The sequence below is a fragment of the Helianthus annuus genome, chromosome 4, assembly GCF_002127325.2.
Source record: "Helianthus annuus cultivar XRQ/B chromosome 4, HanXRQr2.0-SUNRISE, whole genome shotgun sequence".
NCBI lineage: Eukaryota > Viridiplantae > Streptophyta > Magnoliopsida > Asterales > Asteraceae > Helianthus > Helianthus annuus.
In genome coordinates, this window is record NC_035436.2 from 140,404,022 (window position 1) to 140,425,995 (window position 21,974).

At 37.7% G+C, this 21,974-nt stretch overlaps 2 protein-coding genes across 6 annotated transcripts; both read left to right on the forward strand.

The window, feature by feature from the left end:
* The first annotated feature begins 876 nt into the window (after positions 1–876).
* LOC110936551 lies at positions 877–4,386 on the forward strand. Of its 5 annotated transcripts, none has more exons than XR_002590109.2 (5): positions 877–1,180; positions 2,323–3,013; positions 3,747–3,891; positions 4,037–4,162; positions 4,234–4,386. XR_002590109.2 is itself a non-coding variant. In XM_022178959.2 (5 exons), exons 3-5 carry the CDS (start codon positions 2,443–2,445, stop codon positions 4,104–4,106), a joined length of 786 nt encoding a protein of 261 aa, XP_022034651.1. In that variant the 5' UTR covers positions 891–1,003; positions 1,096–1,180; positions 2,323–2,442; the 3' UTR covers positions 4,107–4,306. The 5 variants fall into 5 exon arrangements, 4 of the variants coding, with proteins under 4 accessions (XP_022034651.1, XP_022034653.1, XP_022034654.1 ...); XM_022178959.2 differs by having other exon boundaries at positions 891–1,003; positions 1,096–1,180; positions 4,037–4,306; XM_022178961.2 differs by lacking the exon at positions 877–1,180 and adding an exon at positions 1,407–1,547 and having other exon boundaries at positions 4,037–4,306.
* An 8,950-nt stretch (positions 4,387–13,336) lies between these two features.
* Positions 13,337–17,245, forward strand: LOC110936550 (probable xyloglucan glycosyltransferase 6). The gene is made up of 5 exons (XM_022178958.2): positions 13,337–14,332; positions 14,964–15,272; positions 15,375–15,665; positions 15,743–15,856; positions 16,362–17,245. Exons 1-5 carry the CDS (start codon positions 13,655–13,657, stop codon positions 16,968–16,970), a joined length of 2,001 nt encoding a protein of 666 aa, XP_022034650.1. The 5' UTR covers positions 13,337–13,654; the 3' UTR covers positions 16,971–17,245.
* Positions 17,246–21,974: the final 4,729 nt, after the last annotated feature.

A 21,974-nucleotide genomic window follows, 5' to 3' on the forward strand; every position in this document is an offset into this window, starting at 1 on the left:
AAAAAACCTAAACCCCCCCCCCCCCCACCCCAAAAAAAACCTAAAAAAACCTAACCCCCCCCCAAAAAAAAACCTAAAAAAACCTAACCCCCCCCCCCCCCCAACCCAAACTAAAAGCTAAAAACTAAACCATAAAGCTAAACCCCATAACTAAATGCTAACAAAATTACTCTACAAGACATTTCCCAAAATTACCCTACAGAAGTCAAAATTACTCTACTAGAGTAATTTGATAATTACCCTACATTTCTCAAAATTACTCTACAGATGCTCAAAATTACCCTATTGATGCTCAAAATTACCCTACAGAAGCTTTTTGCTTTTCCCCAGTACAGTACTATTGAAATTGCTGATAATTACCATATTGTCACCGCCACTTTTTGACTTTTCTTTCAATTCGTACAGTTCGTACGTTTATTTTATTTTTATTTGATCTTTTACCTACTTTTTTATAGGGGACATTGTCAGCTTTTGACTGACCTGGAAGTTTGAACCAACCACAATACGCATCGTATAGGCCTATACGATATGTATTGATGGTGTCGATTTAATCCCCAAAATGTGCCAATAATATGAACCTACATCAAAATACTTTTCATTACATGTTAGTGATAATGAAAGACTTGACCAAGTTTTCAAAATTTAACAAATACCTATTTTGAAATGGTCAATTACGATTTAAGACTACGTGTTAAGATAAAAATATGTATATAATGAATCGTTTTACAAAGAATAAAAGTACATTCTTAGTAATAAAATCTTTTGGCATCTCAATACATACAAACAATACAATTAGAATAACGAAACCAACCAAAACGACAATACAAAAAAATTAAACAAACCAACAGCGGATAAACAAAATCCAATTAAAAACCAAAACTGTCATTTTAATCAGAGTAAAATAAATAAAATAATAAAGCTAACAGGTAGAAATTTCAGAAGATTGGGAAAGGCAAGAACAACAACAGACATCCCTCTGCTCTTGTGTAATTCATAGAATTTCGTAATATATGTTCTTCCACATTCCCAATCCATCAATAATAATAATAATCAAGCTCCATTTCTTACATCTTCATCCATTCATCTTCTCCACAGATGTGTTATTTCAAAAACACGATTAAATTCATCATCAGGTGCTTGTTAACAACGATCGGTAGCGATTAGAAGCGATAAGGCTGAGGTATTACACTATTTTTCTGTTAATTTTTCTGTTTATATTTCATATTGTTATGTAATTTTGACGATATTGTTTGTGGAATGTGGATTATTCAGCCGTGTAGCAGACGTTGTTGTTTTGTGAATTAGGTCAAACGGATAATGTTAGGGTTTTGTATTTATATGTCATTTGGTTGTTAAAATATCTAATCGCTGTGATGCGTTAAAATTAATTTAATTAATTATAAAACTATGGGCCTGCCTGCCTGCTTCTTATATCAATCATAAAGTCCGATGATTACGATGTATGTGTGGGGATTTTTTTTGAAATTTGTTTATTTATTTATTTATCGGAATTATTTGTCAGAACGAAACCCTACCAATGGTTTAAGGTATGGTCACTGATCTGAGGGTTTCAAAGTTGTGTATAATTTTGTTTTGTATCTTCTGGTAATGTTTTTTAATTCTTTGATTGAATTTTGATGTATGTATGATGCATAGATGATGATAGATTTATAGGTTATTGCTTCCAAACTGCTATAACTTCACACGATGCCAAATTTATGAACATTATGTTTCTGTAAGATCACTCATTTTTGAAGTATTCTCTACTGTTGATCAATTATATGTGTATTTGTGGGTCATGTTTATGCGTCTTGAAAACGTTTCTTAATGTCGGGGGTGTTTGGATAAGCTTATTTTCTGGGCTTGTTGAAATTTTATGAAGCCGATAAGCTTACTTTCATTTTTCAATTGCTGATGAGCTTATCAACTGAGTTTTGGTTAATTTAAACCCACAAGCTAAAGCTAATAAGCTTATAAACGGTAAAAAGTACGTTTTTTTTCGGGTTTTCGAATTTTTAATAAGCCCAAAAAGCAAGTGTGTCCAAACACCACCATTATAAGTGGGTCCGTTTACACACAGAAATATCTAGGGTTGTTTAAAAAGCCCGTGGCTCGAGGCTCGCTCGAAAAAAGTTCGAAAAAAGCTCGGCTCGAAGTCAGCTCGGTTTTAAACGAGCTGGCTCGGCTCGGCTCGGTTTGTAAACGAGCCGAGCCTGAGCCCACCCTGGTTCGGTTCGGCTCGGCACGTTTACAGCCCTAGAAATATCTCAAAATATTCTTGATATGGAATAATGGAAGTCTGAACAATGTTCCTACACGCAGGATTCGGAGTCCCTTGGCGGAAAGATGAGGTTTTGTGGTGAACTAGTGATTAAATTCGCAAAGGTTTTAAGTTTATAGCAACGATCTTTTGAAGAATATTACACTTCTCAATTACATCAAATGGACTATTATAAATCGCGAAGAAACACAGACACTGTTGTTGATATTGTGAGTAGTGAAAGCGAATATGAAGAGGACGGAAGAAACGAGACCGTGACGGCTAACAAACGAGCAAAAACCGTGGTTCGATATGTAGGTGAAACATTTAGTTTCGAAGCATCAGAAGACGACGGTGAATGCAGCAGTAGTTCTTACTTAATTTCTCTAAAATCAAGTGATGATGGTTATGAAGATATGGAATCACTAAAACACACCAAATTTGATAAAAACGGTCAACAGACACAACTGTTAGAGAAAACACAGTTGAAAGAAAAGCGCAAGATTTCAAATTCAAAAAAGGCTCCAAAGCCACCTAGACCACGTAAGGGCCTTTCACTAGACGCAGCTGACTTGCAATTGGTTAAGGAGATTGCGGAACAGACCATGAAAAAGCGAGCTAGGGTTGAACGGTTGAAATCTTTGAAGAAAAGACGAGCTGTTAAAGCTGCTTCACCACCTTCAACATCGTCGAATATTAGCATCTTTGCTATGGCCATTACAGTTCTTTTTTTCATCGTCATCATTTTTCAAGGTAAACATATGGATATCTTATGCATGTGATATGACTAGGGCTGCAAACGAACCGAACGATCGTGTTCGTTTGTTAATAAATATATGTGTTCACTAACTGTTCATGAACGCAAACTAATGTTTATGAGCACAAATGGAAACAAACAAACACAAAGATGCGTTCATAAACATAATATATAATACACTGACACTCCATTAAATATTTTATTTGTCATTTTGAAGTATTTAAATAAAATATAAAAACTAAAAACACTAATGAACTATCGAACATAAACGAACACTTTACCGAACGTTCACGAACATAAATGAACGAACGCGACCGCTGTTCATGCTCGTTCATTTAACTAAACGAACAAAACTTCTTGTTCGTGTTCGTTTGTCTAATAAACGAACAAACACAAACGAACTTCTCGCCGAACTGTTCGCTGAACATTATATAATGAATATCTGATTGATAAATTTATATTATATAGCATAAATTATTGGTGCAAATGCTAGACATTATTGGTTACTGACATAGGTCAATTGTTTTTAATAAACTACGTATAGTGAATTACCTCTTTACCAGTTGACATTATTTAATTTGGTCTCAACAATTATCTCCCCTTATACTTATTGTAATTGATGGTGTTTAAACATTAGACTAGGTCAACAGTCAACTGTTTTTCTTAAGACCGATAACGAAAAAAAATCATGTTAAATAACAAGAGCCATAACATAAACCTTGCTTGTAGGTTTCGGTTCAGGTCACAGTTCAACTTTTACTTTCGAAAATTCTCCAAAGTCAGCAGGAGAACCATCAGACGGTCTGATCTCCGTCCAGCTTGGGAATGTCCCCTCGGAAACCAATGATGTTCAACAAGTTGCCAATCCTCCCAAGTATGTTACATACAAAGTTATTTCACTAGAAAGACGAGTGATTAAAGTTTTTAACCAATCTTAAGAAAAAAAAAAGAGAAAACTCTACATCATATAAACTACTTAATTAACAACAATTGGATCATTGTTTTAATTTATACCACAGGAAATTCGTGCAACGGAAGATATATCATACCACTTCCAAGTTTGTGGAACGGCAATCTGATCGACTTTAGGAGCTTAGTTAGTTAAACACGTGGCTACAGAAGTGCGTCATCTTTCTGATTTTCAGGCGAGTTTCGTACACAGTGAGTTGTTATAATTACTGTACATACTAATTTTAGACATAATTTTATTTTGTAGAACACCAGCGTTGTTGTTGATTGATTCTGAAGTTTGACACTTTTTTAGATAAAGGAAAACTGATTATGTGGCACATTTTTGTCATAAATTTTGCAAATCGCAACAATTTAACCCATATTACAATCTGGTTAGAGGCTGCAATGTTTGCAAGGTGATATCATTTTTTTTAATGTGGATTGAAATGGGAGGTCGGGTTGACTTAAAACACTTTTTATTTATATCTAATTCGTTCTTGGTTTTAAAAAGCGAGAGGCGCACAAAAGCGACAAGGTCTAAAACCGAGGCGCAAAGCGCAAAAGCGGTGGGCTTTACGTACCCAAGGCGCAAAGTGATTATATAACTTTTTATATATATCCCATAGGTTTTTAGCATCCCTTATTCATAATATAGCTATAAATAAGGTTTATATATGATTCTACTTATAAGTACCAGCCAAAAAACCTGTTGTACAGCAGTTTGATGCTTAAAAACAGTATAAAAAACCCTATGTACATGAGGCGCGCGCCTCAGGCCTGGAAAACCCTCAAAATTTGCGCTTTTGGGGGGTTTTTTTGTAAAAAGCGCCCCTCGGGCTACCTAAGGCGCCAAGGCTTGCGCCTCGCGTCTAGGCGCGCTTTTTTAAAACCCAGAATTCGTTTAAATAATGATTCCCATTTTGTTACATAAAATGCACAAAAGTATGTAACTATGATCTTTTAGGTTATGCAATAAGAACAAAACATGTTGTTTTTGCAAGTTTGGTCTGAGGGTGGTCAGAATTGTGAAAGAGGATTGTTTCTGTAGCCTTTCCCTCGATGAAAAAATGGTTGGTTGTTTGGTTGTGCAAACTTTGGGCCAGTCCCAACAGTAAAGATTCTTATACAACATTTCATTTTGTGCCCCTGATTTATAACCAAAAGTCCCCATCTGTTTCAAATTTCCATTCAACCTTTAAAGTAGGTAAGAGTCGCCCCCGCCGTGTAGCTCAGTTGGTTAAGGGGGCGTCAGATTTGCACCAAAAGCTAGAGGTCGCGGGTTCGATTCCGATCCTAAGTGCCAATCGCCTTGCCGCTGAGTGAGGCTGATTTACCTTTCACACGATGGGCCTGGGGCGGCTTGGTGTGGGTTGGTTAGCGTGTCCGGTCATACACGTTTTTGCACCAAAGTAGGTAAGAGTCACTTTGTAGTTTTAGAAATTTTGAACAGATTAGTATGTTTTTTAAGCTTAAAACCATGTTTAATAGTTGATTTAATCTTTTTACACCCCCGCAACTTTATCCTTGGCGACCACATGAAAACTTACCAAGAGGTCACCAATCCTGATACTATTATTGGTCAACCACACTTAACTGCGTAGTATTAAACTCAACACCTCTCTAGTCCAGGATCAACGTGAGATTCATCTAAGGTGTTACAAATCTTACCCTTCATATGAGATGCATTTTAAAATGGAGATGATTTGTACACGATAGAAATAATTCTACGTAACAAATAAATGTATTTACAATCATCCACCAATCTTTATTTACATTGCTCATGATGCAATGTATGCAAATCATTTTGTACAGTAATACTAACATACTTGCAGTTGCATTTGGTTACCGAACCATAACAGCACTCAAAAGTATGGTTTTAATTTTAATCCACATAAACATTAGATGTAAAAAAAATGTTATGCACGTGTCAAGGGTTTTGCCATTGTGAGCTTTCAGGCGGTGAGTTTTCTCACGCGTGACTTTTTGCCTATGATATGACCAAACGTTAAAAAGAATAATATTTTATTGAGTAAAATGTCAAAACAATCTATGAGTTTATGTCACTTTAGTCTAAAAATGAAACTTTTTGTATCTAGCCCCATGAGGTTTCATTTTTGTTGTCATCTTCATCCAATTGGCAAATTAGGTTAGAAATTTCTATGAACTTATCATTTTTTTGTCGTTTTCCTCAATTAATTAAAATGTATTATGGCATAAAATGACGGTTATTCCCTTCATTTAAATGAGGAAAACATTGGAAAAGTTAACAGATTAACAATAACAATTGGATGAAAATGACAATAAAATGAATCCCTAAGGACCCAAATACAAAACGGTTAACTGAAGTAACAAAAACAAGCTAAAATCAGAGACCATTTTAGCATTTTACTATAAGGGAGAGGATCAAATAGGAAGTATAGTTTGGCTAGAAAGGATATGAAACAATGTTGTTGTGACATGTGGCAAAATTGAAAAATAAAGGAGACAGGTATTTTAGTCAATCTTATCTCATCTTCTCCCTTCATCTTTCCCTGCACCTAGGGTTGTAAATGAACCGAACGAACACGAACAAAGCCATGTTCATGTTCGTTCGTTAAGGAAATTAACATGTTTGCGAACTGTTCACGAACACATACCGAACATAAGTTTATGTTCGTGTTCGTTCGTTAAGGAAATTTAGTTGTTCACGAACAGCTCGTGAACACTGGTCTCGAACACAAACGAACACAAGCAAATAAAAACGAACGCAAACGAACATTGAAATTGAAAATAAAAAACAAAACCATTGTTACCCTTAAACATTGGATATACGTAGTTAAATACAACCATCAAATGATAAATCAAAACACAAGAAATCTACTACACCACCAAAAGATGAATCAAGTTTAACTAACTTAGACATAATTATCCCTAAAAAAGCCTTAGAATGTCTAAATTTTAGATAACTTAGAAAAAATAGGGTTTCAAGTTTACAGTATGTTTAGATAAAAGGTTTATTATTTATTATTTGGGTTATTAGATTTTAATAATCCTAAGTTTTACCTATTCGCCAATAATAATCACAACTTTAAAAATTCCCTCAAACGATCCTAACTTGTAAGAATTTGGCCCCTATTGATCCTTTTCTAACATAGTTGCACTTAAATCAATTAAGGAATCTACAGATGCATTTAAATCTATTGATGAGGCCAAATTCTTATATATTTGAAAAGGATCAATGGGAGCCAAACTTTTACAAGTTGGGATCGTTGGATGAAATTTTTAAAGTTGAGATTATTATCGGCTAACAGGTGAAACTTAAGATTATTAAAATCAATAACCCTTATTATTTTTTTTAATATAATCAAATGAACACGAACGGACGTAAATGAATGTCACACCCCGATTTCCCCGTGTCTCACCGATGGGCCCGGTGGGGGATTACTGTGACGTAGTTGGCAACAATATAGTCAAACCACACAATATATATGAATGCACAGCGGAAGCAAAAGATAAACATATTATATTCCGAATAAAAGGAATATCCAAGTATTACAACGGAAAGTAAGGGATCCACAGGCAGATCTATAAACATTGTTCTACAGACTTTAGACGCCTAGAACTTGCAAGATTCCTTATTAATGTCCTGAGCAGCTTCCAGCCTATTACGTACTTGTACCTGTCACTTAGACTTTTGAAAATACGTCAGTTTTCACTGGTAAATACACTCAACTGACTCATTTGAAAAGAGTTTAGGAAAATTGATTTAGATGCACCAGGCACAAATTATTTTGACACTTTGATTAAAATGCACAGAGGCAAAATTAATCTTTTATAACTTGAGACAATCATAATTATGATCTTGTATACAGATTTACATGTTCGTTGTACGTTCAGGGCCCGATGTAGAAACCGAGTCAAGATTAACAGACACGTCACAAGTATAGGCCCACCGAGCGTGAGATACCGTTTCCCTTATGCAACTGTCAGGTGTATGCCTACACCCCGTGCATAAGGCGTGACCATTTTATAATAGAATGATGTCGAGGATATCCGGGACATGGTCATTAACCCCTAAAGGCTTTTATTTCAAACAATACAGATCAAACCGGGTTACCTCAATAACTTAATCACAATCCGATTAAATATTCAATACCCGACCAAGCGGTATTATTATACCGTATCCCAAGCCCGTATAGGGAAAATAAGTTAAGAGTATTTACCTGAGCTAGCTCCTGTCTTAAAATAGCAAGAATAATAACTCAGCCGTATTCACTTAAGTAAGCGTAGGTACAATTTACCGGAAGGCTCTAGTCTGGAACGATGGTATAAATAACCAATTAGAATGCTAACGGGTCTTTAATTAAGCCTAAGCTTAGACCGGTTAGTCTTAAAGAATTGTTACGGTTTAATCGCGTGAAAGGCGAAAACCGTGAATGGAGTGTGATTTTGACCCAACAAGTTTGAAGACTTGTTTCATATGGGTATAACAATCATACTCTGGATTTTGGGGTTAAAACAATATAGTTTGACCCGTTTCGGCTAAATTATGTAAACTAGTTACATAAGCCGAACCGTGCGTGCAAAAGACGCAACGGGTATCCGTTAGAGTTCTACATTGCTTTCCTAGGTCAATACACTTTAAAGAGGTTGTGGTATCAGTAGGATACCTTCCATAATGCCCGTAACGAGTTTAAGTTAATAATATGCCCCGTAGGGGTATTTCGGTCTTTTTAAAGATTATTAAAGAGGTTTTAGAGTTCTACAGGGAATCTGAGTTTCCTGATCAGTTTATAAAGTCTAAAATACTTTATTTATTATTTAAAATCAGTAGCAACTGGAATCGGGTCAAAAGACCTTATAGAACTCGATTTATGGCCGAAAAGGGCATATTCGGTATTTACCGAACCGTAGCCATAACCGCAGGTTATGAGCAAGGAAAGAAATAATTAAAAATCTTTAAAAATCCCAATATATTATTTTAAATCAGTGAGTAAAAGGTTTGGTGTCGAAATCCGGGTTTAGATAGGCATTATGCTAATTGCGCTATTTAATTACTAAAGTTTCGCAATTTGCGCTAATTGGCATAACTCTTATTCTGGACCTCAGATTGACATGAAATTTTAGGGACATGCTTAGAATTCAGTAACCAAGGTCATGATCCATTCACATGTCCGAAAACCTCGTTTAAATTTATAAAGGGCGTTACGGTCAACTTTTAAGTAATTAACGGAAATGTGTAAAAGACTCGGACAAACAACGAACCGGTTACAGAGGTTTATACTATCATGTAACCTGGTCCTAAGAGAGTCCTAAGGCATATCTAAATCGAACTTTAACGGGTCAGAACTGAAGTCAATGCAAAAGTCAAACTTTTGCGACTTTCGGTTCCGAACCGGGTCAATATAGCAAATGGTCGGATAAAACATGCGTAGACTAGTTTATATACTTATTATCGTGTTTTATGATCATCAAAACAGGTTTCATAGCATCTATATTACAGATTATGTACAAAATCGCAAAATGGCTTTCTGTTGACTTTTTAAGTGCACGTTTGACTCGACATTTGAACTAGTCAGAGTGGTGATCAGGGGGAACCCTTTTGAGGGTTTATTACCCACATAAATACCAACACATAACTACTTTTGATTCGACAATTCACTGGACCATTCGTGATTTATCGCAAAGTCAATCGTTAGTTACGACGGATTGACTTTTGGGCTAAAACTATGGAAAAACTAAACCACAAGGGTTAGGCAACTTACAGAAGCTTATGCACGACTTAGGAAGTTAGAATAACAGCTTGAGAGCTCCAGGAATGATCAGGAGATGTGTTTTGAGTTGTGATTCATTTGTGAACTTAACATGGCCTTTTATAGTAAAGTTTTCACCACAACTCTTTGACACACAAGTCCCCCAACTAACCACAACCTTCCAACATGTGTTCCTAATGCTTAGGGGTTATTTAGGGGCCAATTGGAAGGGTTTAAATGCATCCTATGGCGTTTAGAAGGTTGAACAGCCAAGTTAAGTATTTTTCTGCATCTGGGACCTCCACGCGGCCCGCATGGGAGATCAGGCTGCCTTGTACGCGGGTCGCCTGGATCCTCAAATCAGGCACGTAAATACAACAGGCTCGCGGCCCGCGTAAACTAACCCAATTTCTTTACGCGGCCCGCGTTAGATCAGTTTTCCAAGATTTTTGAATCTTTTATAATCATGACAAAATCTTGGTAATTAATAACAAAATCTTTAGTAATTATTAACAAAATCTTTAGTAATTATTAACAAAATCTTTAGTAATTATTAACCTGACCTTTCGGGTTTGAAGGGGTAATTTTGCGATTTGGTCCTCGATTATTTACAACTAAGGGCCTCGTGTTATTTACCCGCATTGTTAAGTCCCCGGTTAGTTTGTTAATTATTTGGAAAGCCTTAACTTTCATTGTTGACGCTTTTAACCCTTCTCGTACGAATTTGATCATAACTTTCTTGTTCTAGAACGGAACTTTGCGAAGTTTATATAGTACATTTTAGTGAGCGTATTTTACTGTTACAAAGCGTCGGGTTCGTTAAAGGGTCACTCAGAGGTATAATTAAACATGTTGACACAGTTAACCCCTGCAGCTTGTGATCTCTCACTTTCTTCCGCGTTTCGCTTCCGTACGATCCATGATTTATTCGTTTGAAGGTACGAGCATCGTTTAGGGTTACTATACAGTATATTTACCCTTTGTTGACATTTATAACCCTCGAATTTACATACTTTCTAGGTTTGTCAACTTTAGTCCTTTATTGAATATCTAATGCCACGTGTAAACTAATGACACGTGTTGACACATTATTGGACACAAAATTTTGAGGTGTTACAATGAACGAACTTAACCGAACATATTGCCGAACGCAGCCGAACGAATAAGACCCGTATTCGTGTTCGTTCGCTAAGCTAACCGAACGGAATTTTTTGATCATGTTCGTTCGTTAAGCTAATCGAATGAACATAAACGAACTTCCCGCCGAACGGTTCACGAACTGTTCGCTGAACGTTCAGTTCGTTTACAGCCTTACCTGCACCTTCAAAATCAATCATTTTCAAAAACCCACAATCTTTTACCATTTTCTTCACTTTCTATTCAATAATCACTACATGACAGTACGATTTTCGTCATCAATCAGTGATTCAAAGATTCAAAGACTCAATCAACGTGTTCTTCAACTTTTTTGAAGAAACCCAGTTTAATTTCATACAATTTCTCATTTTTCCTGTGATTTTGAAGTAAATCACTCGATTCGTTCGATTCGATCGTTGATAAGTGTTTCTAACATTCAAATTTCGTCAATCTTTGAAGAAATTCGAAGAAATCAGCTTCGATTTGTGTAAGAAATTTTTGAATTGCGTTTTACGATCTGGGATTTGAATTAAGTTATTGTGTTTTACAAAAGAATGAAAAGACATTTTTTCTGTTTTTAGTCCATTGCCTTTTTGAAACAACACATTTCTTTGTTTTTAGTCCATTGCGTTTTAGAAAAAAGACATTTCTTTGTGTTTTTAGCTTATTGCGTTTTAGAAAAAAAGGACATTTTTTGTGTTTTTAGTCTATTGCGTTTTAGAAACAAGACATTTTTTTTATGTTTTAGTACATTGTGTTCTATAACACAATAAAAAACAAATTTGTTTTATGCTCTAATCAATTGTGTTTTATAACACAATGAAAAAAACACATCTTTTTGTGTTTTTAGCCCATTACGTTTTAGACCTGGTACCTGGGAACTAAACTGACATGATCATGTTAAAACAGAAACATGATCATGTTGTGAAACCCAACCCATTGCGTTTTAGACATGCAGACTGAAAGAACATGATCATGTTTAACAGGAGCATGATTATGTTGAAACTTGAAACTGGACCCATTGCGTTTTAGACCTGCAGACTTAAAGAACATGATCATGTTTAATAGAAGCATGGTTATGTTGAAACTTGAAATTGGAAGGTGAGGTTCACTAAACTAGGGGTGCTAAACGGGTCGAGTTCGCAGGTTGGCGGGTTTAACCCGACCTGAACCCGAAAGTTTTACACGAACCCGAAAATCGTATCATTCATATGAACCCGAACACGACCCGAAATTTCGTGGGTTGACCCAAACACGACCCGCTCAACCTGAATTTTTTTATTTTAATTTTTTTTTCTGAAATAACTATATTAAAAATAAAATTGAATTAAATGGGGTATGTTTTTATTCCATAATTAGAGAAATTAATATAAGATTTTACAATTTAAATATAATTGTGTTATATACAGTAAATATACCCCATTTAATTTATAACATAAAACATATTGTAAAAAATGTAATATAATGCAAATGTGTTAAACGGGTCAACCTGCCAACCCGACCAGGTTGGCCCGAACCTGACCCGTTAACCTAAACGGGTTCACGTGTTCAACCTGAAACTGACCCGAACTCGTTTAGACTAAACCTCAACCCGCAAATTCCGTGTTAGGTTCACGTCGTGTTTTCGGGCCTTGTTAGAAATTCACACCCCTACACTAAACTAACATGATCATGTTAAAACAAAACATGATCATGTTGTTGTGAAAGCCAGCCATTGCGTTTTAGACCTTGAAAGGAAAAGTGAGGTAACTAACATGATCATGTTGTGAAACCTGCGTTACGTTGCGTTTTAGACCTGCACTACACTTTAGAAACGGAAAGAACATGATCATGTTTAAAAGAAGTAGGATCAGAAACATAAAACATGATCATGTTAAACAGAAACATGGCCATTTGAAACCCAATTGCATTTTAGACCTGGAAGAGGTGAGGTAAGTTCTGTTAAAGAACAAGATCTTGCTAAAATAGAAACATGATCATGTTGGAACAGAAACATGACCATGTCAAAATTCATGCAACAGAAACATGACTATGTTAAATAGAAGTCAAACCCCATTACGTTTTAGACCTGGAGTATACGTTTTAGAGACCCGGGGTGCAAAATGTTGGAACAAAAACATTACCATGTTAAAACATAAGCATGACCATGTTAAAACCCATTGCGTTTTAGAACCTGCAACAGCAAAATCTTTATTTTAGGTTTCATTGCGTTTTACGTATCTGGGTTTTAGAATTTTTTTTTTCAAAAGTACAACAATAGTATACTCGTTGTAAAGATAAAAAATATTTGTTTTTATAGTGCAATTTTCATAAAAAATAATATCGTATGAAAGAGTTATTAACAAACAGGTAGGATTTGAAGGAGAGAGAAACTATTGTTTTAAATTGACTAAAATACCCCTACATAAAGTCACACACAACATTTTTTTTTTTTTTTTTAAGAATAAGACAGACATATTCGGATGAGAAAGTAGTGAAGACACCCGACGATTATCTATAAAACATAAAGAGCACCGACAATTAATTTTGGCCAGCTGCCTGGTATAGCACGAACCACCGCACATAACGCCACCCATCACCACGCGCACCAACATTCCCCACGCTCCAGTCCAAACCCACTCATAGCGCGTTGACCGTCGGCAGCGCGTCCCTTCATAAAACCTCCGGTAAATCTGCTCCCGAATCAACCCTAACTAACGATCCTCATCATCTCCTTCCTTCAACAATGCCACATTGAACAACAAAATCTACAAAAACCTTAATATTATTATTATTCACCAAAATCTACCATATATTATATATATTACATTATTATTAATGTCTCGGCAACAGCACTATGAATTTCAACAATGGTGGAACAAACAGAGAGAATCTCACAATTCTGACCTAATATTCAACGATAAATCTGAACCGTCCAATTATGTAACGCTTGAAGTCGGCACTACTACTACTACTACTACTCATGATCCAACGGTTGACAGAGAGCGTGTACGCAGTGCTCGACAAATCAAACACGTATGGCTCTTGAAACTGATCCAGATCGCTAGCTCGCTCGCTTACGTCACCAACGGCGTCGTTTCGGTTGTGAAAACCGCCAACCGTCGGATCAAATCCGATGCGAGTTCTCAACGGTTATCGTATCGTGTTGAAACGAGATTTTATCGAGTTATTAAACTGTTTTTGGTGATTGTTGTGATTTTGTTAGTTTTTGAGCTGCTTGCGTACTTTAGGGTTGCGGATTTGGTGGAGTATGTTTATGCGCATTGGATTGAGATTAGGGGGAGTTATTTGGCTCCGGTGTTGCAGAGTTTGACGAATGTTTGTGTTTTGTTGTTTTTGGTGCAATCGGTGGATCGCTTGGTGTTGGTGCTTGGATGTTTTTGGATTAAGTTTAGGCGGATTAAGCCCGTTGCTGCATTCGAGTATTGTTCGAGCTCGGATGTCGAGGATTATCCGATGGTCTTGGTGCAGATTCCGATGTGTAACGAGCGGGAGGTAAGACGATGTAGGTTTCGACATTTCGTCTTTAGTGTTTTGAATTTTGATTTGTGGATTGTTTGTTATTGACTTTTGCATAATTTGATAGTAACAGGATAGGTTATTAGACACAGCTAATGACCTAATTTTTCAATTGTTTTGAGTTTACATGTGTAACATCTTGTTCATGACTTTGCCTACTGTTTATGGCCTTTTGTGTGCAGATATTTTGTCGTAAACATAATAACGGAAAATTACTAAAATGAACATTCGACCAAAACATATATACCAAAATAGACTGAAGCGCCGGCGCGTTTGTCTATTTTGGTAATTTTTGCTAATAATAATGTTTGCCACTAAATGTGTGAACCAACCTGCAAATAACTGCATCTGAGCTACCATGGATTTGACACCACTTGGCATATTCTTGATTAATGATTGTTGTTAATATTATTCATACAGTGATGTTTTGGTCATTTGGTTTCACGAAGTTGTTTTCGACTGACAATTTTGATAATGATGTGTTGGTGACAAATAAGGTAGCTTTTGGAGTTAACCTTTTTTACAATGTATGCATACTTAGTATAGTGGTGTAATATGTAACTGATTAACAAATGATTTATATATAATAAATTTTGGTTGCGTCTAGGTCTATCAGCAATCAATTTCGGCAGCATGCATCCAAGACTGGCCTCGAGAAAGGATGCTTGTACAGATTCTTGATGATTCAGACGATACAACTGTTCAGGCCCTTATCAAGGCAGAGGTACACAAATGGCAACAAAGAGGTGTGCATATAGTATACAGACATCGGCTTATTCGCACAGGCTACAAGGCAGGGAATCTAAAATCAGCTATGAGTTGTGATTACGTAAAAGATTACGAATTTGTAGCAATTTTTGATGCAGACTTTCAACCAGCACCAGATTTTCTGAAGAAAACCATCCCTCATTTTAAAGTAACTTTTTCTTTGACCAGAATTATAAATGCTAATTTATTGTTATAAATGCTAATTTTTCCTCTAGTGCTTACTATATTGCTAATTTCTTTTATGTTGAAGGGGAACGATGAGTTGGCATTGGTCCAAACAAGGTGGTCTTTTGTAAACAAGGATGAAAATCTACTTACAAGATTGCAAAACATAAACTTAACGTTTCACTTCGAGGTTGAACAACAAGTGAACGGTGTTTTCATCAATTTCTTTGGTTTTAATGGAACGGCTGGTGTATGGAGGATCAAAGCCCTAGAGGATTGTGGTGGTTGGTTAGAAAGAACAACCGTTGAAGACATGGATATTGCTGTTCGTGCTCATCTTTGTGGCTGGAAGTTTATCTACTTAAACGATGTCAAAGTATAAGTTCATTTTTCATATTGTATTTCGGAGTAAAACAAACGTGACAATTTTTTAATTTATTTTCTTTCTTGCAGTGTTTGTGTGAGCTCCCGGAGTCGTATGCAGCTTATAAGAAGCAGCAGTACAGGTGGCATTCGGGTCCAATGCAGCTTTTCCGCTTGTGCTTTATGGACATTATTCGCTCAAAGGTCTGAATATTGCTTTCACCAAATATCATATCATTTCATAGAGTAAAATGCCATTTTCGTCCCTAGGGTTTGGCCAGTTTTGCGACTTTCATCCAAAGGTTTGTTTTTCCGCATCCGGATCCAAAAGGTTTACAATCTTGTCATTTTCATTCGGCCCATTAACTCCATCCTTTTTTCTCCGTTAACTCAGGGGTATTTCTGTCTTTTTGTTAAACTTAAAGGGCAATTCGGTCTTTTTCACTTTATGTACAAGCATTCAAAAAACGAATTCCCCTTTTAGTTAATAAAAAAGAGGAAAATACCCTTGACTTAATGGAGAAAAATGGATGGAGTTAACGAGCCATATGAAAATGGCAAGATTTCAAACCTTTTGAAGCCAGATGCGGAAAAACAAACCTTTGGATGAAAGTCGCAAAACTGGCCAAACCTTAAAGACGAAAATGACATTTTACTCCATTTCGAATCTCATAAGTTATTTCTTATTCTTTTATAGTAATTACTGCAGGTGAGTTTCATGAAGAAAGTAAATCTAATCTTCCTTTTCTTTCTCCTAAGAAAACTCATTCTTCCATTCTACTCATTCACTCTTTTCTGCATAATTCTTCCGTTAACAATGTTCTTACCAGAAGCCCAGTTACCCGCATGGGTCGTCTGTTACGTCCCGGGAATCATGTCGGTTTTAAACATACTACCCGCACCGCGTTCATTCCCATTCATAGTCCCATACCTTCTATTCGAAAACACAATGTCGGTTACCAAATTCAATGCTATGATCTCCGGGCTATTTAAGTTGGGTAGTTCTTACGAATGGGTAGTAACAAAAAAACTGGGCCGGGCTTCTGAATCAGACCTTGTAACATTTGCTGAATCAGAAGAGGCCCAGGGAGAAAAGAGTAGTATCCATAGATCGTCTTCAGAGTCGGGTCTTTCGGAACTGAGAACGAAAAGTAAAAATCGCTTGTATAGGAAGGAACTTGCTCTTGCATTCATTTTGTTGACGGCTTCTTTAAGAAGCTTGTTATCGGCCCAAGGTATTCACTTCTATTTCTTAATGTTTCAAGGAGTTACGTTTTTAGTTGTGGGTCTTGATTTAATCGGTGAGCAAGTTAGTTAACGTTCCTCGGTTAGACGTACGTAGTTTGTTGCTACTTTGAATTCAGATCCCGAGTTAGTTTGTTTTGAGTCGTATTTTGTAATTATATAGATATAATAATTGAGAGCGGTGAGTCGGGAAACAGGAGGGGAAATGATATGAGGAAGTGGTGTTTTGAGTGTAAAATAGGGATAGCAGAAAGCTGGACATTCTTTATTTGTGTGTATTAGCAATAATGATAATAATTGTATAACAGGCAGGCAGATTTATTTCAAATATTAGACCATTTCTCAGCTTATTGTTCCAATCTTTTATGTATTTTCTTTTTATATCAAACTGGTTCTGGTGTTTTCTGTACTAGGCTCATATATAGTGATACGGCCATGTTTGATCATTGATGGCTTGAGGAAAAGAAAAAAGATAACAAACAAACGTTATCTCTACCTTTTGGACACAAAAATGTGTTTTTCTTGTGTATGGTTAAAAGATCACTGGAAAAGAAAAAAAAAAGATAACAAACAAACGTACCTAGTAAATCTTGTATGTAGCTTGACCATCGGTAGGTCTACGGAAGGTGGGATAAAGGGCAAACCTTACCCCCATATATGGCCTAATAAAAAACGATAACAAACAAACCTATAGATAATACCTAAATAGTTTAAGTTATTACATAAAACAAAATCTAAATAAATGGTCAAATGGGTAATTAAACGGTTTTATCCGCTGGTTGACTAAATGTGTTTGTAGGTTCGACAAGCACTTGTCTAAACTAAACTCAAACTCGTAATTTTTGTGTCAAATTTGTGTCATCTCAAGAATACACCCCTAGGGTAAAGTTGGAAATAGCTAACTAACAACCACTTAACGAAGTTAGTTAAAACAAGTGTCAATACCTGGTCAATGTATGGTTAGGGTATTGAGAGACTGAACAAACTTCTTCCATGCATTCTTTCTTTTGTTAATATCATTGGTATAAAAGCGGATGCTTCTAGGAGTCTAGGACCCATGATTGCCGGAATTTGCAGTGCCATCTTAGAGGAACACTGCGGCAACATGAAATCAAGAGACGGAGAAAGTGATTAGAGAGTAGAGACAACAAAAAACGTTACTCAGAGTAGACGTTGCAGCTGAGAAAACTGAGCAATCTTTTGCTGATATTCATCTAACATAGGAGAATGCGGTTAGAAGCATAACACAATTGTGTCACAGCCCGCTAAACTTCAGATCGCAAGTATCGGGATTCCGGAATTTTCTACGAGCTTCAAGAGACTTCTATGGCAGATTTTTCCTAGATTTTTCCTTAGAAAAATCTAGATTCAAGGCTACAAAAATATCAAGGAGCTCTAGAGAAATCCATGGAAAATATCCAAGATATTTCCTTAATCATTCTAGATTAGTCTTTGTAAATATCTTAGATATTATACTTAGAAATATCTAGATTAGGAATAATCTAGAACCATGAGCACAAGTATAAATAGGTGATCCATGCTCATTTGCTAATCACCTTCCAAAATTGTAATCAAGCATCCTTTGTAAAGAGTTCTCAAGCAATACAAGTGTTTCCTTTATTCACAATCTTTGTTCCCCTTTGTTCAAGTCATTGAATCGAGTTGCAAGTTGGTGTCAAGGCTGATCTTAGCACGGTGACTAAGAGCCGCACGTGGGTTGAAGGACTAACTCCGTGACAAGTGGTATCAGAGCACGTCGATTCGCTGGGAAATGGCTGATACGGGCAACAAAGGAGTAGGCATCAATATTGCTGTTGATGAGACTCGTGGACGGGATGATACACCCCATGGAGGGAAGAAACACCGTGGTGCATCAAAGGATAAAACCTTGGAGAAACGGGTTGCTGAACTAGAGACCGCGATGACCGGACTCGGAGCTCAAGTTGATGGTGCACTTCAACGCTTAGATGAGATAGATACAAGCTTCAGCGACCTTCGTGATGGATTGAAGGCTGCTATGGAGTTGTTTCAAGCTGAGTTCCAGGCGAAGGTGAATGAGGCCATCAAGGAGGCTACAGACAAGGCAATTTATAAGCTTCGTAAAGACATGGATGACTTATCCATGGATATGCATCATAGCCTTCTTGGTCTGGAGACCAAAGTAAACGATTGTAGCAGAGTCGTGGCTTCAACCGGAAGTAGCTTTGTGAGTATCACTCCAAGAATCGAAGTACCAAAACCAACACCCTTCATTGGCAAACGGGAAGCAAGGGCTGTTGATGATTTCTTATGGGAGATGGAGAGATACTTCGAAGGTGTAAATGTGATTGATGATGCCACGAAGATCAAGACGGTCACACTTTACTTAAAAGAAACCGCGGGCCTGTGGTGGCGTCGTAAGCATGCGGAAATTGAAAAAGGTACGTGTATCCTTAACACTTGGGCTGATTTCATTAGAGAAATCAAGAAGCAATTCTATCCGGAAAACGCAGAAAATGAAGCTAAGAGCCGGTTGAGAAAGTTGAAACAAACCGGCACTATCAAGGACTATATTAAAGAGTTCACTACACTTGTCCTTGAAATTCCGGATTTGTCCGACAAAGATTCCCTCTTTTACTTTCTCGATGGCTTACAAGCATGGGCCAAAACTGAATTAGAGAGACGCGGTGTCCAAGATCTCTCTTCGGCAATCGCTATAGCTGAGGGCTTAACTGATTATAGCCGAAGAGAATCTAGGAACAAGGACCGCAAGAGTAGCCATGAGAAAGGTGGGGGAGAAAAATCAGCCCAAAATAAAGAGAGCACTACACGAAAGTCTCCACCACAATGGAAGGCCCGGGACAAGAAGCCCTCAACAAAAGAAAACAAGTGTTTTATATGTGACGGGCCACATTATGCTCGAGAGTGCCCCAAGAGAGCCAGCTTGCATGCCATGCTTGCCCAAGCAGAAGGTTGTCATGAAGAAGAAGATGCTTGCATGGGATCGATGCAAGTTCTAACCGCAATCAAGGCCAAGTTGGAAGAAAGTCCGTCACCAACTAAAGGGCTGCAATTTGTCCAAGCTAACATTCAAGGGAACCAGGTCCGGGCCCTTGTCGATATTGGTGCTTCGCATAATTTCATGTCTATTGAAGAGGCAAAGCGACTTGGTATAAACTTTGTTAAAGGAAGCGGGGCAATAAAGACGGTTAATACTAGTGCCAAACCAATACATGGGGAGGCCAAAAATATCCAGGTTCGCATTGGAGAATGGACCGGGCATGTCGACTTCTCAATAGTGGAAATGGACGATTTCAAGATCGTACTTGGGTTGGAATTCTTCTACAAGGTACGGGCTCTCCTTGTGCCAATTGCTAACTCTTTATTTATCCTTGATGAGGGGAAGGTTTGTATGGTGCGCACGGAGCGCGGGTCGAAGAACGGATCAAAGACCCTTTCAGCCATACAGTTCAAGAAAGGATACAACAAGAAGGAACCATGCTACTTGGCAGTAGCAAAGATCGATGAGGAAAGGCCCAATGATGTAGTACCAAGGGAGATAAAGAAAGTGTTAGAAGAATTCAAGGACGTTATGCCAGCTGAATTACCCATGAAACTCCCTCCTCGAAGAGAAGTTGATCACGAGATTGAGCTGGAACCTGGTTCTAAACCGCCATCGAAGGCCCCATATCGCATGCCACCACCAGAACTGGAAGAGTTACGAAAGCAACTTAAGGAGTTGTTGGATGCTGGCTATATCCGCCCATCAAAAGCCCCATACGGTGCACCGGTACTATTCCAAAAGAAGAAAGACGGGTCCCTCCGAATGTGCATTGATTACCGGGCACTTAACAAAATCACGGTAAAGAATAAGTACCCTATTCCTCTTATTGCTGATTTGTTCGATCAACTTGGCAATGCTAGGTACTTTTCAAAACTGGATTTACGTTCGGGCTACTATCAAGTAAGAATCGCCCAAGGGGATGAAGCAAAAACAACATGCATCACAAGGTATGGCTCGTATGAATTCTTGGTGATGCCTTTTGGTCTTACTAACGCGCCAGCGACGTTCTGTACTTTAATGAATAAACTCTTCCACCCCTTTCTTGATAAGTTCGTGGTGGTATACTTAGACGATATAGTCGTCTACAGCCGCACACTAAAGGAACATGTGGAGCATTTGCGGCAAGTTTTTCAGGTACTACGAGAGAACGAGCTCTATGTTAAGCTGGAGAAATGCTCGTTCGCCCAAGAAGATGTTGAATTCTTGGGTCATAAAATCAAGAAGGGGCGACTCATGATGGACGATGCCAAAATTAAAGCAATTCAAGCATGGGAGAAACCAACCAAGGTACCTGAGTTACGTTCATTCCTTGGCTTGGTGAATTACTATCGTCGTTTCATCAAGGGCTATTCCGCAAAAGCTGCACCATTGACGGATCTACTCAAGAAAAACAAAGCTTGGGACTGGAACCAACGCTGTCAGGCAGCTTTTGAAGAATTAAAGAAGGCGATCATGTCGGAACCAGTCTTAGCCCTCCCCGATGTCACTAAGCCATTCGAGTTACACACGGACGCATCGGACTTCGCAATTGGTGGAGTGCTTATGCAAGAGGGACACCCGATCGCGTTCGAAAGTCGGAAGCTTAACGACACCGAGAAGAAATACACGGTGCAAGAAAAGGAGATGACGGCAATCGTGCATTGCTTACGCACTTGGAGACACTATCTTCTTGGGTCAAGGTTCGTTATCAAAACTGATAATGTTGCCACTAGCTACTTCCAAACTCAAAAGAAACTAAGTCCCAAGCAAGCTAGGTGGCAAGACTTCCTTGCTGAATTTGACTATGTCTTGGAGTACAAGCCCGGAAAAGCAAACGTTGTGGCTGATGCACTAAGTCGCAAAGCCGAGCTTGCTGCTATCACACGCCCAACATTTGATATCCAGGACCAAATCAAGGAAGGCCTCAATCAAGATCCATTTGCCAAACATCTTGTCGCCTTAGCCCGAGACGGAAAGACGACGCGGTTTTGGTTAAAAGGAGATCTTTTATTCACCAAAGGAGACCGGCTCTACGTCCAAGATGGGGCAATCTCA